The 17,370-nt window shown below is 34.3% G+C and overlaps 1 protein-coding gene across 3 annotated transcripts in view; it reads left to right on the forward strand.

The window, feature by feature from the left end:
- The window catches only part of trio (trio Rho guanine nucleotide exchange factor), a 996,553-nt gene that overhangs the window by 152,985 nt on the left and 826,198 nt on the right, over window positions 1-17,370 (forward strand). For all 3 annotated transcript variants that reach the window (XM_090387950.1, XM_090387951.1, XM_090387952.1), the window contains exon 6: window positions 4,638-4,751. In XM_090387950.1, the coding sequence (XP_090244076.1) occupies window positions 4,638-4,751 (114 nt within the window). The remainder of the gene's footprint in view (window positions 1-4,637; window positions 4,752-17,370) is intronic.

The following is a 17,370-nucleotide window of genomic DNA, read 5'->3' on the forward strand; positions in this document are numbered from 1 at the left end:
ATTGCAGAATTTAATTTACAGTGTATTACAGAATTTATATTAATAAAGTGTTACAGAAATTGAACTGTTACCAAATCTTTATCCACTAGTGAATTTAAAATTAAGCTACCAAAGTTACTGGAAAGAATTTATTTTAAATACAGTGGACCCCCACTTTATGATTGGTTCACTGTATAATTAAATCACTTTACGATGGACTGTCCATAATAAAATACCGTTCACTGTACGATATGTAGCAAACATGATCACCGGTCCCTGTGATCATGTTTGCGAATTGAATTTTAATTCTATTAAAGAGCGGTTCTAATAAGCGAATATAGGAGGAATCCACAGGCTATAAAAATAAAGATATAAAGCACAGATTTATACTTTATTACCTTACCAATTAACAAAATTAAATGATATGTGAAAATCGGAAGAATATTTTCCATAGGTTAGCAAAATAAAAATAAATTTCACTTGCATGCATAACTTAATTAATACTGTAATATTTGCATACATAACTTAATTAATACTAACTAACTAATTGATATCTCTGTTCACTGACAAATTTTTTTTTTTTTTTTTTTCGGTTGTAAAATTTAAACAGTAAAAAAAAAGATAAGAAATGAATAACAAAGAACACGGTTGACACAAATTTCAGCTAACATGATATGCTGAGTTACGCAGTAATAAGTTTACAAGCTGAAAAAATAGGAATGAAGAGAAAATTCTGAAAATTTATTTATGCTTTTTATATGATTGAAGATTTCGTGAAAGGGGTAAACACATTTCACCATAATAACATAAAAACCCACAGAATTCCAGCTATTGGTATTATCGCAAATCAATAAGATCGAGTTTACTACCTGTTTATAATAGCTTGCACTAACAGAAAAGCCCAATAAACCGGAAACTGCACATTTTTTTTATTGTTTTATGGTAGTGACCTCTAGAAATGTGCTTTAGAAAAATATCACAAAGGCATTCAAAATTGAATGCCTTTGTGATATTTCATCATTATCAAAATTGATAACAATGAAAGTAGTGCATTTTAATGATTTAAATTAGTTTTTTGAAATTAAAGTGGCTGATTCTACTAACCAGTGATGTTAACTGGCACCCACTTATTTCACTTTACAATAGGATGGGCTTTTGATTGTCTCTGACTGGACCACGTTCCCCTTCCTCTCAGCCAATAGCAGCTTTTGTAAACATGTTGGCTATGTGTTTTGTTTTTGCATCCTTTAGTTGAAGTGATTTTTTTTTTTTTTTTTGTGCTTTAATGAATATATTAGTTTTAATAAATTTTTTTAATCAATATGTACAATTTCCTTTATAAAACTCACCTTTTAGAGATAAATACGTTAGTTATATAGCGAAAATTTCAACTTCCGAGGTCTTGGAATGCATTACCAAAAAACAATATGTTATTGGGTTCACATCATGATATTGTCATGATACAATGGTGTCTCTGGGACCAATTAATATCATGAAGCAGGGTCCACTGTACTTTAGAAAAGTTAAGAATTAAATGTACAAAATATTGTAGAAATTAATTACACATAATTACTGGAATAAAATTTTCAAAATCACTGAAATAAGTTTTAAAAATTACAGAAATTAAATTAAAACAAAATTTAAATAAAAATTTAGTCTACCAGACATTTGATCTTAATCTCTTTCCATTAATCTCTGGAGCCAGCTTAAAACAGGTCTTTTCTTTTTGACTGCTTTCATTTGGAATTATTATATGCAAGAGATTGAACTAATGACAGTTGTTAGAAAGGTTTTGGTAACATAAAAGGATACTGATATTTTAAATTGCTTTTGTGAATTCTAAATCTGCAGACACATTGCTGCAGATTTAGAATTCACAAATGACACATTAGACAATAAGTATTGCTTACTGAATGTAGTTGAAACAGGAATAGAAGGAATGACTCCTAATTATAAGGTTACATGTTTATGAGAGCTTGTTATTACAGGTTTATTGTTTGTCATTGAGGCTGGCTATATGTTTTATTATGTTTTTCTTTGTATAAAATGGTTTTCTGACAATCAGTATGGAAAAATTACATCAGTATATCTGTCTGAATTCACCAAACATCAAATATCACAATGTTGGTTTAGTTTAAAAATTGTTAAGCAGGCTTTTTCACTATTTTGGATGCCTTGGTGACCAAGACAGAGGATGGGCATCGCATTTTTGTGTGTTTGAATGGATGAATGAGAAGAAGAGCGTGTCGTTTGCTCTTCCCATGGTATAGTACAAACCAACCAGTCATAATGAATATTGCTATTTCTGTCTTAGAAACATTTCTGGTTTTTTTGGGGAGCAACAAAAATAAACAATATTGAAATGTTGCTTCTTTAATGAGACCGGTCTTGCATGGAAAATATCTTCCTACTCCTGTGTGATCAAGTAATTGGAAAGAACTTTTGATTCCTCGTGAAGAAGATTAGTAGAGAACCATACCTAAATGAACAGTATAGCAAAGAATCATCTCTAATTGAACAGAGTAGCAATGAACCACTCTTAATTGAACAGAGTGGCAAAGGATTAGTCCTAATTAAACAAAGTGAGCTTAATGACCTATCATGCAATTTTAATCTGTCAGAGCAATGAGAAAAACATTTGGAATCAAGACTACAAGAATTGAGATTTGCTTGCTCATGGTGTAAGAATTTCCTAAATTGCCAGCACAGTAAACTCTTTAAAATCCCTTGGGGATTCAAAGGTGACAGATTTTAAAGAGGTATATCTAATGGTTGAGCAGTTTGAGAGGAGCGCATTTTGATACATATTAAACACAAACAACTGATTTTATTTACATCTATAAAAACAAATAAAATGACTATTTTGTCATATTATTTGTTTTTGCAGCCAAGAGGATTTAAACTGTAAGGATAATGCAATGGTCAATTCCCACAGCAGAAAAAACTTGCCTTTATAACAAGTTGCATGGTATTGCACTACTTTTGACAGACAGCTTTAGCTATATTACAACTTTGAAAACTGATTTTCTGTACAAGTGAAATATGGAACATTTTTTTACAACTATTTTATCTACATGTTGTTACTAGAGACCACATACTATCTGATGAAGGACCATTTAGTTCTGAAACGGGTTTAAAGATGAGACTGTCATAGCAGTCTCATCCCATAAACAAATGGCCAGTTAACCTTTTATAGAGGCCATCTGTTGAAACTAGTGCAGTACCATGGCAACTTGTTGCAAAGGCAAGTTCTGCTGTGAAAATTAAGACCATTGCATTATCTGTGCAGTTTAATCTTTCTGGTCACAAAAATAGAATAAATGGCAAGTTAATCTCCTCAAGCATCTTATGAAGAAAGAAATACTACTCAATTTTTGCATGGATTCTTAAAGACAAATATGATTGTTGATATGAATGCTGGATTGCTGTCTTAATATTTCCAGATTATAAAATTTTGAGATTTTTTTGAAAAATGTACCAGATTTTAAAGAAGTCTTGATTTTAGAGTACTGGGTTTTACAGAGTTTACTGTATTTTCTAGAATGCAGAATTCCCTTTGGGTGTGCTTAGGTATAACTGATTGGTGGTGGAAGTGTGATTTGAACACTAAGCTAAAGAATAGAAACTATTCATTGGGTCACCTAAAGTAAGTTTAAAGGAGTTTTATTACATAATGGAAACAAGTTATCGTACTTTTATTTGGATTGCAGGGAAAATTTGCCAAGTATTGCTATTTCCTCTGCTTGTGGGATGGCTGTGGGATCCTTTTGCAACAAAGAGCAATACTTTGTTGCAAAAGGATGATCAGTGCAAAAGACTTTGTTCCTGGGAAAAAGTAATGCCAAATATGCACATTAGTAGATCCTTTTTTTGTGACCAAGAAAGTGGTAGTTTTAACTCTAAAGGACAAATTTCCAAAATTAAGTGATGCAGAGCTTAAAGAACGAATCTTTGTTTGAAAATTAGAAAACTATTCCATGATAGCTGTTTTGAACAAAAACTAAACTCTATTCAGTTAGTTGCATGGAGTCTTTTAAATCTTTATTTCATAAGTTTTTAGGTGATAAAAAAAGAAGAAAACTATATATACAACTTGTGGAATAGCTGCTGTAACTACAAAAAGCTTAGATTGTCAGATATAAAATACACTTTTTTACATTTGTAACTGGATTTTTACTATCTGAATTTGAGTGCTTTTAGTGACAAACAAGGTGAAAGGCTCCACTAGTATATAAGTATAATAGGATAACACCATCAAGGATGGTGGATCCAGCCATAATGGGTGACTGTTTTTGGTTTTTGCATAGAGCTGCATAATAAAATAAAAATTTTATTTTGTTGAATAAAAATTCTACATAATATTAGAATTTGATTTTTAATTAATGCTTTTATTCATTAATTAAATATTATATTCTCTTTTAAATAATCTTATTATTTCAGATAGTTATAATTCGTGTGTAATTATTAAAATACACCACTGCGTTAAATTGATATTGTTAAAATAAAAATAAAATTGTGTGAAGTTTGGGACTAAAGGTGTGTGTGTGTGTGTGTGTGTGTGTGTGTGTGTGTGTGTGTGTGTGTGTGTGTGTGTGTGTGTGTGTGTGTGTGTGTGTGTGTGTGCGCGTATTATTTATTTATTTAATTATTTTTTGCAGACAAGCATGATGTCAGTTGAAACACTTTCAAAGTACATTGATCCTTCACAGCTTACCAGTGACCTTGATGGAACTCTTTCCTATGATCACAGTCTCTGGATAGAACTTAGGCTGGTGTGTTAACTTTGCAATTGCTTTCTGATCAAGGTACCTTTTTAATATGATAGAAATGAATGAAGATGCTCTTAACACACCTGATGCAGGTGGTACACACCTAAATACATCCATATTCTTTATACCATATTTCTGTTTGCATTCGTGAAAAAAATCCAGTGTTTGCAAAATGCTATTTAATACTTGCAGATAGTGTCTTTAAAAATTAACTTATGTGATACTAAAATATTATTACTTGTCAAGAAGTCAGCATGCAAGATGAGATGATATCACTGGGTTAGTGTTAGCCTAAAGAGAAAATTTTCTTTATAGAATATGTTTCAGGTTTTAGTAGTTTAATCTTATTATTATGATATTACAACTTTTTTTTTTTTTTATAACAAAACTTTCTGTTTTTATTTCTTTCTTTGATGTATTGATGAGGTGCAAAATAAATCTGAAAAACTGATTAAAAGAAAATAATCCTCCAAACTGCACATTCTTCTGGTTTACTGGTAATACATAGTTAAGAATGAGACATCTAAAAGAAGTTTTAATTAATTTTTTAATTTATCTATCAGTATATTGAAATAAAAATTCAAGTTGGAAATGTATGTAGCATCTACTGTTAAAAACTTATGCATGTGCACGCACTTTTATATATATATATATATATATAACAATATTTTAGTTAATTATAATACTAACTAGATAAATTGGACAAAAGTATTAGGGGTGAAAACTGTAATCATTAGCTCAAAATGCCAAATTTAAATAACCCAAGTTGGACTTTATTGTTGTACCCTTATAAATAAACACACATAATAAAATAAAAATAAAATGACATGAAATAGTAAAAGTAAAATGATAATATAGCTAATTTTAGATATATGGTTACATTGAATGGAACGTAATTAGCCATATAATTAGCTATATTATCATTTTACTTTTACTATTTCATGTAATTTTATTTTTATTTTATTTTATTTTATTATATGTGTTTATTTATAGGATACAACAATAAAGTCCAACTTGGGTTATTTAAATTTGGCATTTTGAGCTGATTATAGTTTTCACCCCTAATATTTTTGTCCAATTTATCTAGTTGGTATTATAATTAACTAAAATATTGTTATATACAGACAGATGTAATGTACAATCATAAATTTGATGGCATTAATCTGTTCTGCAACTCTTTCCCTTTCTTTTTCTATTTCTTATATTCTTTTACATAACTTCACACACACACACACACACACACACACACACACACACACACACACACACACACACACACACACACACACACACACACACACACACACACACAGGGTGTCCCAGGAGGAAAGGTTAATATTCCAGGAGGTGAAAGGATAGGTCATTTTTAGCAAAAAAGTTCATATAAACATGTGCCCTGTCCCGAATGGTTTCCGAGATAGAGGCATTTGAATATTTATTTTTCAAATGACAAATTTGGAACAGTTTATAATAAATTTTCACAAATGCCACCATCAACTTCAGTGCACTTTTCAACTCTTGTGAGAACATGGCGTGTTGCTTGTCTAAGTGTATCTTCATGTTCCTTATATGGGCAACAGCATCCATTATGCGAGCTAGCAGATCATCTCTTGTATCCACCTACCTTCTGTACACTTCACTCTTCATCCAACCCCATAAACAAAAATCTAATGGGGTTAGGTTTGGAGATCTTGGTAACCAGTTAATGGTACCACCACCATGACCAATCCACTGATTAGGGAAAATTCGGTCCAGATGTTGCTTCACACGTCTGGTAGAACGGGAAGGGGCCTCGTCATGCTGAAAGTACATAGCACACCGTGTGGCCAAAGGAATGTCCTCTAGTTGTGCACCTAATGTATTTTGCAAAAATTGAAGGTAATTGTGTCCTGTCATTCGATGTTCTGAAATAATGGGATATATCAATAGATTATCGATCATACCACGCCACACATTGATTGAGAAACGAACTTGAAAATATGTTTCCACTGTACCATGTAGAATCTCGTGTGACCATCGATGAGTGTTACGTTTGTGTTGATTCCATTCCGTGTAAACGTGGCTTCATCAGTGAATAGTATTGATGGAAGCACTTCACGATTGGCATTTAACCAATGACAAAATTCAAGATGCGTGGCACTGTCCCCTATGTGAAGATTTTGCACACGCTGTGGGTGAAATGGGAAAAAGCCCTCTTCATGTAGTGTTCATGAAACACCGAGATGTGCATAAAGTCTTCTCGTGCTAATTGTAGGACTACGCTGAACCATGTTCAAAATGTGTTCCCGTTTCTGCACATTTTCTTGACGTCCTCGTTCAGATGAAACATGAGCACTGGGAAGCATACCACTTTCACGCAATGTGTTAAACACTCTGGAATTCAGAATTTGAAATGTAGGAAAGCACTGATGGTATTCTTCAACAGCAGCAGGGGCACTACCATCACAGAAGCCGTAAACATACAGCATATCTGCATATTAAGCATTAATAAAAATGTGCAGCATTTTTAGCGAACACTTCTACAATTAGAACTGACAACTGATGCTACTCACTACTGATTCACTCGCAGTCTCATTCACTTCTACAGTCACAACAATCAACTGATAACTGGCAACTGACAATCAAATGGCGCAGTCTGATGGGAGGGAAGGAAAATATGGCGCGCCAATTTCAAAACAAATGTACATTAAAGTAGCTATCTCGGAAACCATTCGGGATAGGGCACATGTTTATATGAACTTTTTTGCTTAAAATGACCTATTCATCTCCTGGAATATTGACCTTTCCTCCTGGGACACCCTGTATATACACAGTATGTCCCAGGAGGAAAGGTTTAATCTTAATTTCTGGGTTCCCCTGTGTACCATTGTGAGTACAGATGGAAAAGTGTTTGCTTCTTTTCCATCTTTTTGAAGCAGATCATGAAATAAAATAATCATGATTTGAAGCAGATCATGAAACAGATCTTTGAAATCGGTCAATTCAACCCACATTTCATGCCAGCTCTGGAAAAGTCTCATTGAGTATGTAGTAGCCTTAAAACATTGAAAGCGTTAAAGTACATATGTACTTTAATCTTAAAACCTGTGTGTGTGTGTGTGTGTGTGTGTGTGTGTGTGTGTGTGTGTGCACACGCACGCGCGCGTGCGCACACACACACACACACACACACACACACACAAAGTTGTTAGTGTTGATACAAACAATCCTGAGATAGCAGAATCAGGGAAGAAGACAGCCCAGATATTATAAATTGATTCTTGGTACTCCAAAACCTCCAATTTTGCTTATTAATTGTCCTTGCAAATGAAAATGTGCTTCCAGTCATTAACAATTTCAATATGAAAGGTTTATCTCCAGCTATAATATCCAAGAGAGTATGCATGAATTGTGGTGGTGGTGGTGGTGGTAGTAGTAGTAGTGGCATGTGATGCAAGAAAGCAAGTGTATGAGCTTATGCAGCATCAGCCAAAAAAAAAAAAAAAAAAAAAATTTACAAAACAATTCCCTCTAAATGTTTGTCCCGTTCCTCCTATCAACTTCCACAATGACAATTAACCACCCGCTAGCTAAAGGCAAATTTCCGCACATCTATTCTACATGGTTTTCTTGATCCAGATCCACTGGCTATAATTCTTGCACTAACTGGATTTTGTATTCTTCAAAATTTGCTTCAAAATGAATGTGATTCACACATCTATTTGTTTGCTCTACACATTTGTCCAGTTCCTCCTTGAATTTATTTAAGCTATATCTATTAAAGAATAGATGGAACAAACTTCCAGCAATCAACTACCTGCTGGCTAAAGGCAAATTTCCGCACATCTATTCTACAACTGTCTTTCCTCAATTTGAATTTATATACCTTCCGATTTGTAATCTGAGCAAGAGGAAGAATCCCATCAGTATTGAGCTGGCTCAACCCATTCAAGACCTAATGCACTTTAATCAGATCACCTCGCAGGTGCCTAGTCTCCAGACTCTGCAATTTGCAGAACTTAAGCCTTTCTTTGTAAGAGCAACCCTTTGTTCCATTCACAAATGGTGCCCTTCTCTGTACTAAATTCTAGCAGCTCTACATCTTTCCTAAAATGAGGCCTCCAGATCTATACCTAGTACTCAAGGTGTGGCCTGACCATTGCTTTATAGAAAGGGACAATCACCTCCTTATCATTATTAGCAAAATTACTGTATATCATTGACAAGATCCCCGACCTGCTCTGGCAGCCTGTCTACACTGCTCACAAAACTTCATATCTGACTGCAAAATTATCCCAGGTCTAAAGTAAAATTCTGCTACTTCCACTCATGTTGAACTGTGTTTTTTTACAAAATAAATTCTCCAAGATATAAAATTGACAATATAAATTTTATATATGGAAGAAGAAATTTACATATTTGAAAATAAAAAAACTTAAGTCATTTGAAATCGATAAGGGTCTTTTGGACTACCCTGTATAAAAAGCCATCAGCAGTTATGATGGAATAGCAGTCATGTTGCAAGAAAGTTTCGTGGTCCTTGAGGTTGTTGAAGATATTCTCTCAGATATGCCAGATAAGCTGTACTTGCTACCCGGGCATCATCTAAAATGCTGATGGAACTGATATTCGGGTGACACTCAAGTCAAGTGGACCAAATTTCGGCCAAGTCTGGTTCGTTCTGTGAGCCAAATCCTCTGCTTGCACCTTCACGATGGTCAGACTGTAGTAATCCTGGGTATAACCCTCCATGCTGAAGCACACTGTGGGTGACCACCCAGGTGTGAACCAATGTAAGCAGGGGTCGAGGTTTGGAAACCACACCACATGGAGGAATGCCATCCCTCTATGTTACCAGGCAATTCTAGGTGGTAGATGACTCTCATCAACTGGTGCAGTGCCACCACTTTGCTTATTGGAGGCTTCAAGTGGTGGAACCCATGTTTATTCTCCAGAGCAAGTTCCTGTCAAACCTTCCCCATCTCTTCCATCATGCAGTATGACTAATGTTTTTTGAGGTTATGATGGAAACATGGTGAGATCCAAATTTCCTTACATTTCCAGGGTACAGCTCTAAAACTGTGTTCACTGGCTGGCCACTAGTTAGTACACTGGACTGAACCTATTGGTAACTCTCTAGGAGGCTTCCAGATTAGCTAGTGTTATAATCTTGCTACCTCTACTCTGCCAGATAGTGACTGGAGAGAGTACAGGTAGTGTATATGTGGGGGGGGGGGCATTGTCAAGGCCACGTTATGTCAAGGATCTGGGTATATTCTTACCGCGTGTACGCCATATCCAAAAATTTCATTACTTCGTACTGCATGTCCCACCCATTTTTCTTACTATTGAGTACAGTCAGTCCTCGTATAACACGTGTTTACACTATACTAATTTGATCATACACGATTTATAAATAGGGGAACGATATCTTATATAACACGAACTGAATTCGCTTATGCACGATTTGCCTTTGCGTTTACAAGAAATGGCAGTCGAACGCAGAATCACCCCAACCGAATGCAACACAATAGGAATGAAGAGGAGATTCCGAAAATGTATTTGTTTTTTATATCAGTGAGGGGGATATACATTTCACCATAATAACGTAAAAAGCAACACAATTCCAGCTATCGGTATAATTGCAACTGCAATTAAATCGATTTCCTACCAGTTTATAACAGATTCTACTAGCAGAAAAGCAACTGGAAATTGTTTTTATTGTTTTATGGTAGTAACCCCTAGAAATGTGCTTTAGTAAAATGTGAGGTGTTAATAGTGTATCTCTGCCTTTACGGTGTTGTTTATTCAGTTGCTACATGCACACAGCTTTGTTTATGTGTATCAAACGTGCCTCCTTGTTTTGTAATTGTGCTTTATTCCCTAAAAATGAGTAAAGTACTTAAAAGGTGTGAAAAGGAAGCATCCTGGTGAAGACACTACAGATTCAGAGAGAAAAACAAAAGCAATATGGATAAAACAGAGACGGACTGGATCAAAAAATTCTTATCCGGGAAAATTTATAGTGGCCTCATACTATGGTTTATGGCCAAAATCACACCGGCCTCTGGCCCACCGGGGTTTCCCCGGTAAGGCTTATGGCCAGTCCGCCTCTGTCGATAGAGAAAAAATATGAAATTGTGAAACGCTTTGAGCGAAATGAAAGACCGTGTGAGATTGCGCTTGCTACAGACCTAAATGGGGCAATGCCAAGAATTACAAAGAATGCAGAGAAAATAAAAACAACTTTCATAGCAGGAACAACTCAAAGTGTAATTAAAATCCATTAGATTAAGACACAAAGAATTGGAAGAGATGGAATGGCTGTCATCTGTTTGGATAGAAAATCAAGCAAAAAAGTTTGCTTACGATAGAAGCAAAAGCATTAGCAATATTTTATTACGTAGTAGTCGTAATAAAATACTTACGTATTACTTAAAATACTTAAGTAATTGAAATGCTTACGTATTACGTATTTTATTACGATTATTTATTGTGTTTGGTTATGTTTTGGTTACAAATGTATTTTCAATCATGGGTGGTCGGCACCTAACCCTATTTTTCTCATAGGGCCTGTTGTTTATATTGCACGATTTTGCATTGCACGAGGGTTTCTAGGAAAACAACTATCGTGCTATATGAGGACTGACTGTATACCATGAATTGTCAAACTAATAGAGTTAGCTTATCTGCGAAAAGATCTAAACCTCCCAAACACTTCGTAGTTCATTTCACAAATATACGTGGTCTCAGTTCTAATCTCAATGATGTACATTTCCACTTGCAGTCTGTCAAACCCCATGTACTTTTTCTGACAGAATCTCAGTTATCGGTTGATTCAACTGATAACTGAGATTCTGTCAGGTACTTGTGCATATGTCCATTCCGATATTCCCTGTCAGAGACTCAGTAATTTGGATTCTCCTCTTTTCGATCTTCTCTGTCTTAAAATCTTTCTACCTCATTCTGTCAAACTCGTCTGTTGTCTCTAGTGTTCTCCCAACTCCACTAATCACTTGGAGCTCTTTGACTTCCTCTCTTTGCAACTTGACTTTCTCCAGTCCAACTTTCCTAACAGTGAGGTAATTTTCCTTGGTGATTTTAATGTTCACAACTCCAGCTGGCTTCCATTCTCTAGTCACACAGACCCAGCTTGTCGAGATGCTGAGCTTTTGCAGTTACTAATGACCTCGCACAGATTGTTCATTTACCTACCAGAATACCTGACAATCCTAGCCATACAGCCAACACACTTGAACTTTTTCTCACAAAAAACCTTCTAAGTACACAGTCGAATTGAGTGGTCCTTTAGGCACCTCAGATCCTCAGAGTTATGATTTGATTGTTGGTTATTGAATTTTAGGTGTATCAGCAACTTGGACCATATTGGGCTGATTTTCATGTTTTGAAAATCCTGGAATAACTGTTGGGAAAGACTTTATTTCCTTTGCCTGAGATTGGCAAAGGAAATAGATGATAAGCTCTTTGATGATCTCAATTGAAGGGGTCTTTAGAAATCCCTTCAGTTATTGATGGGAATCAAACTCAGATCTCTCAAAATGAGTGACAAGTCGGAAAACAAGTATACTGTCACGGAGAATTTGCAACTTCTCATAATATTTTTGTTGACTCGTCTAACATACTAAAACACAAATTACCCATCAACAGTCAGTCTGAATTAACATGTGTTAAATAGAAGGTGATTTTTGTGTTTTGTTGCATTTTAAAATAAATGATTTTACTGAACAGTGAATTTGCATAAAATTTTGTTTCAAATTAAGAAAAAAAATGTGCAATGCAAACTCAAAACATTAAAAAGCAGTTTTTGGAGAAGATGCTGTGTCATTCAAAGATTTTTCAGTTCGCTAAGTTTAAAATGGGCTGTTTGTTCTGTTGAAGGTATTCCTCGATATATTCATCTTTCAGTTCCAAAAATTCAGTGATTTTAGTGTGAATCAGAGTTTAGTTATCTGCAAAGTCGCTAGTAAAATTGGTATTTATTATGGGAATTTTCAATCAATTTTAATACAAGATTTGAGAATGCAACATATTTCAGTCAAGATTGTGCCCTGCATCCTCACTGATGATCACAGACAGCTGCGATTTTTTACTTGACAGAATTTCGTTAATGTACTGCTGCTAATCCACACTTTTGTTTCTTTCATCATTATTGGTGGCAATCATGGTTTATGACCTGAAAACAAAGCTGTGGCCCAGAAACAAAGTGTTCCTCTCATTGGAAGATGTTGTCTTTCCCATTCCCCCCAAAAAAGCAAGACAAACTTAATCATTCATATGTGAAGGTTATGCTTATCATATTTTTTGAGTTTCAGGGCATTGCTGATTATGAATTTGTCCTGCATGATCAAACAGTGAACCAGGATGCACAAAACAGTTCTACTGCGATTGCACAGTGATGTACGGAGAAAATGATCAGAAAAGTGGTTTTCAGGGAATTGGTGCTTGCATCACAACCTCACGACTTTCCACTGAAAAATTTATTGCAAAGCACTCTGGCACTGTGGTTGCCAATCTGCCATGCTCACTGGATTTAGCTATGATTTTTTTTGTTTCCCGAGCTTGAAGTTCCCTTGTGAAAAGTCACAGATTTGCAATGATTGAAGAAATGATTCTGAATACATAGGAACTATTAGCAATTCCAAAAGAATCATGGGATTGCTTCCATAAGTTGTAGAAGCATTGAGATTGGTGTATACAGTGTGTACGAGATTTCTTTGAAAGAAATTCATCTGAATAGCCCTCATTTCCCAACTATTAGTTCGATCCCTGAACTTTTTGGTCACACCTTGTGTTTTTTACTCATGCAGTGCATCCATGTATTCACAATGTATTGCTTCACTATTGAATTACTGTTCCCTTCACTTATATGATTGGCTACATAATATGGCTTCAGGTGGAGTATTTCCTTGCATAATAGCGTGGTGCACTATGACCATAGTTGCCGATGTGCCTAATAAATCCCTAACCAAACAAACAAGCATAATAGTGAGGAGTAAAGTCATTATCAAAGAGTAATTATTAAGAAGTGTTATGAGGTATGCTTTTTGCAGGCAAGGTCAAATTTTTTTTTTTTTTGAACAGTTTTCACTATCATTTTATGATGATTTTTGAGTTAGTTTGTATATACATAAATACACGTGGTCCATGCCATTATTCCTTTTTAGCATAACACCCATCTTGTTCAGTACACTTGTCCCTTTCCACATATTTTATAAATACTTCAGAGAGGCCATTGTATGAAACACAATTTAAAATATACTGATAAAAATATGTTTATTACCCCATTGCCTGATGGAAAATTGTAATCTTTGAGTTCTCACTTGAAATTAGCCATCTGGAGATGTTTTCAAATTAGATCTTTTTTGTTCCACTTTCTGATTCTGTTTCTTTAGAACTTCGTAATATTGGCATATTGGAAGTTACAGGAAATCATTTTTTCCTAGTATGAGTAAAAAGGTTCCTTGCAGCAGACTTCAGGGATCATACCTTCTTTGTGCTCTGCTCTCACTACAAACTTTGTTGCTTTGATTCACTTCTCGAATTCTGGTTCCAAAATTCATCCCCAGTGATTATTCTGCTTAAAAATCATTTTTTTTGACATTTACTGTGTTTTTGAAGCAAACACAAGTGATTCTCTAATATACCTTTCTGTTTTGGTGTTTTTGTTCAGGAGTAAGCAGTCAAATGATTTAATATGAACAAACACATCATTCCTAAAATTTTTTTCAGAATGCTTTTTCACTTTTGCAACCCTGATAGTAAATGCTTTACCAATAGTCACATCAATTAATGATGTTAATGAACATCGTGGGATAGGGCAATGTTCTGTGCTGATTCTTCCATCTTTTAAATGCTTATGCCATCTTAAAAGCAGTAGATGGCTCATAGGCTTTTTTCAAAAGTTGTAATATTTCTGTTTTGGCGTTTTGTTGTAGGTCACAGAATTTTGAATCGTCTTTCTGTTCCTTCATTATTTTCCCTTTGGGTATGTTATCCTTGGTTTTCAGAAATTATTGTAGTCCTGTAAGAGGCAAAAATATATTATAGATGAATAGTGAATATCTGATAGGCTTAAATGTATAGTTCTCATTAATAATCCTTTTACATTTTGTGTAATAAAATTAGTTTCAATCTTTTTCATTACACCTTGTATTAGAAATCCTTTAGAGCCACTTTCTAAATATATAAAACATTCCTAAATGTGGTTTCTTTTATATTAATTATTGAACTCATTTTCATTTAGTCTTGAATTTCTTCAGTCTAACTTCACTAACAATGAAATAATTTTTCCTTGTGGCTTTAACATTCATAACTTCAGTTGGTTCCTGCTTCCCAACCATACCGACCTACCTTGTAGAGGTGCCATTTACAAGGTGTGGCTATTGAATAACAGGACTGTTGCAATAAAATAAATATAATGAAATGTTCTACCTTACAAGTTATCCCCTTCAAAATAATTTCCTTGGGCTTGTACACTTTGTTCCATATGTTTCTTTCAAGCACAGAAACATTTCTGGAAGTCATTCTGTAAGCCCTTTTAGCACTTTGGTTGTTTTTTTCCTCAATGTCTTCAGTGGACTTAAAATGTTTACCCTTAAGTACACTTTTCAGTTTAGGAAAGAGAAAAAAAGGGTCACAAGGGGCTAAGTCTTGCAAGTAGGGTGCAAGTTTACACACAGGGATTTGTTTTTTGGCCAGAAACTGGTAAACAGAGTGCTTTGTGTGCTGGAACATCCAACCATCCTTCCACAATTCAGGTCTCTTTGAATTTTTTCATGTAGCCTTGTCAGAAGTTCAATGTAGTATGTTTGATTGACAATCTGATTTGGTGGGATGTATTCAGCCATTATAATTCCTTTAACATCAAAGGAAACAAGAAGCATGGTTTTCATTTTTGATTTTGACAACCTTGCTTTTTTTTTTTTTGTCTGGGGGATTGTTTTGTCTTCCATTCCATTGATTGTCTTTTAGTTTCTGTGTCTTACTGGCACAGCCAACTTTCATTGCAATTACAGCACTCAGAAAGGCTGGATCTTCTTCAGTTTTTTTTCAAAACGTCTTCCCAAACTTGGATCTTCTCATTCTTTGATCCTCATTCAAAATTTTAGGCACCATCTGGGCACACACTTTTCTCATCCCTAAATTTTCATTTAAAATTTGTCTATTTCTTTGTCCATATTGAATTTTGATGGAACCTTTCTAATGCTTAAATGACAATCATTTCTAATCATATCTTCTTACCTAGTCCACATTTTCATCAGTTTTCATGTATATGAGATGGCCTGGTCATTCATCATCTTCTGCATTCTCTTTCCTTCAAAAAATCTTTAATAGCATTCAAGCACACAAGCTCTTTACATAGCATCTTCCCCATAAACTTGATGTAACAACTGATTATTATTTACTAATATTAATTTTTTGATATTTAATTTAATTTAATTTAATTTTATTTTATTATTATTATTTTATTTTTATTTATTTATTTATTTATTTATTTTTGGTTGGTGCAGCATAAGCCGTAGGCTTCCTTGCACCATGTGGCCATTACTAATACTATATTTAATACCACTCATATACCATGTGAAATTAATAATATAGTTTATTGAGTAATTGCCTAAACCACTATACATTGAGGTGATGTTTCTGGCACCGAATGCACATCAGGTTTCTTGCATCATTGGCAAGTAGAAGTCTGTAAGCAGCATATTCTGATGATGGGTATTGGCAAGATGCCTGAAACGTCACCTCAGTGTGTAGTGATTTAGGTGATTGCTTAATAAACTATATTATTAATTTCACATGGTATATGAGTGGTACTAATATAGTAATATTCTGAATGGAAAACAACCATGTAGTGTCCTTCCCTAACTATATTGTAACAACTGATATTTTTCAGTTGGTGTTTTTTTAGTATTTTTAAAAAAAATTTGAAGTTGATTCATTGTTCAGTTGTTTTGTACCACATGTTATAGGTGCACTAGATGAGAACTGTTACTGATGCATTGGTTCTCATTAACCTGGCAGTGGTAGTGCTGTCCTGATTAATATTGATGGCATGGAAGAAAAAGTTCCCACATAATATTTTATAAAAAGGAAGTGCAAAGTGATGAAATAATGGTAGAAAAATTATTGTTAGGTGAAAGATGGATATGTTTCTTATACAGTTGCATATTAACAGAATGAAAATATTGATAGTCATTCAAAAACAAACAAAATGTAAGCACGTGTGAAATTAAAATGCTCCTTCAAGATTTTTATGTAAATGAAGCTTAATTTCAAATTATAGTTTAACTGGAAAATACAGATACAATATGCAGCATTCCTGGGACATAACAGTTATCATTTTTAGTCTGCCTTTAACACCACAGACAATTATCAATAGTGTGAAACTTTCATTATGAATTTATGTTCTGAATTTTGAAATAGATTCACCTGGTAGTATTGCTAATAGTTCCTTATAGGCTTGCAGTTCTCATAGATTTTTTCTGTAATAGTATTTGCATAACACTTTTCTGCCCCTTTTACATATTTTGTTGTTTTTCAATCCTTAACTGAAACAAAATTCTGAACGAAATTCATATGATTTATTTCTCTTTGACAGAGATTTCAAGTCTTCTTCATT

This window comes from Mastigoproctus giganteus, chromosome 13, assembly GCF_048544385.1.
Source record: "Mastigoproctus giganteus isolate SK-2022 chromosome 13, ASM4854438v1, whole genome shotgun sequence".
NCBI classification, from domain to species: Eukaryota; Metazoa; Arthropoda; class Arachnida; order Uropygi; family Thelyphonidae; genus Mastigoproctus; species Mastigoproctus giganteus.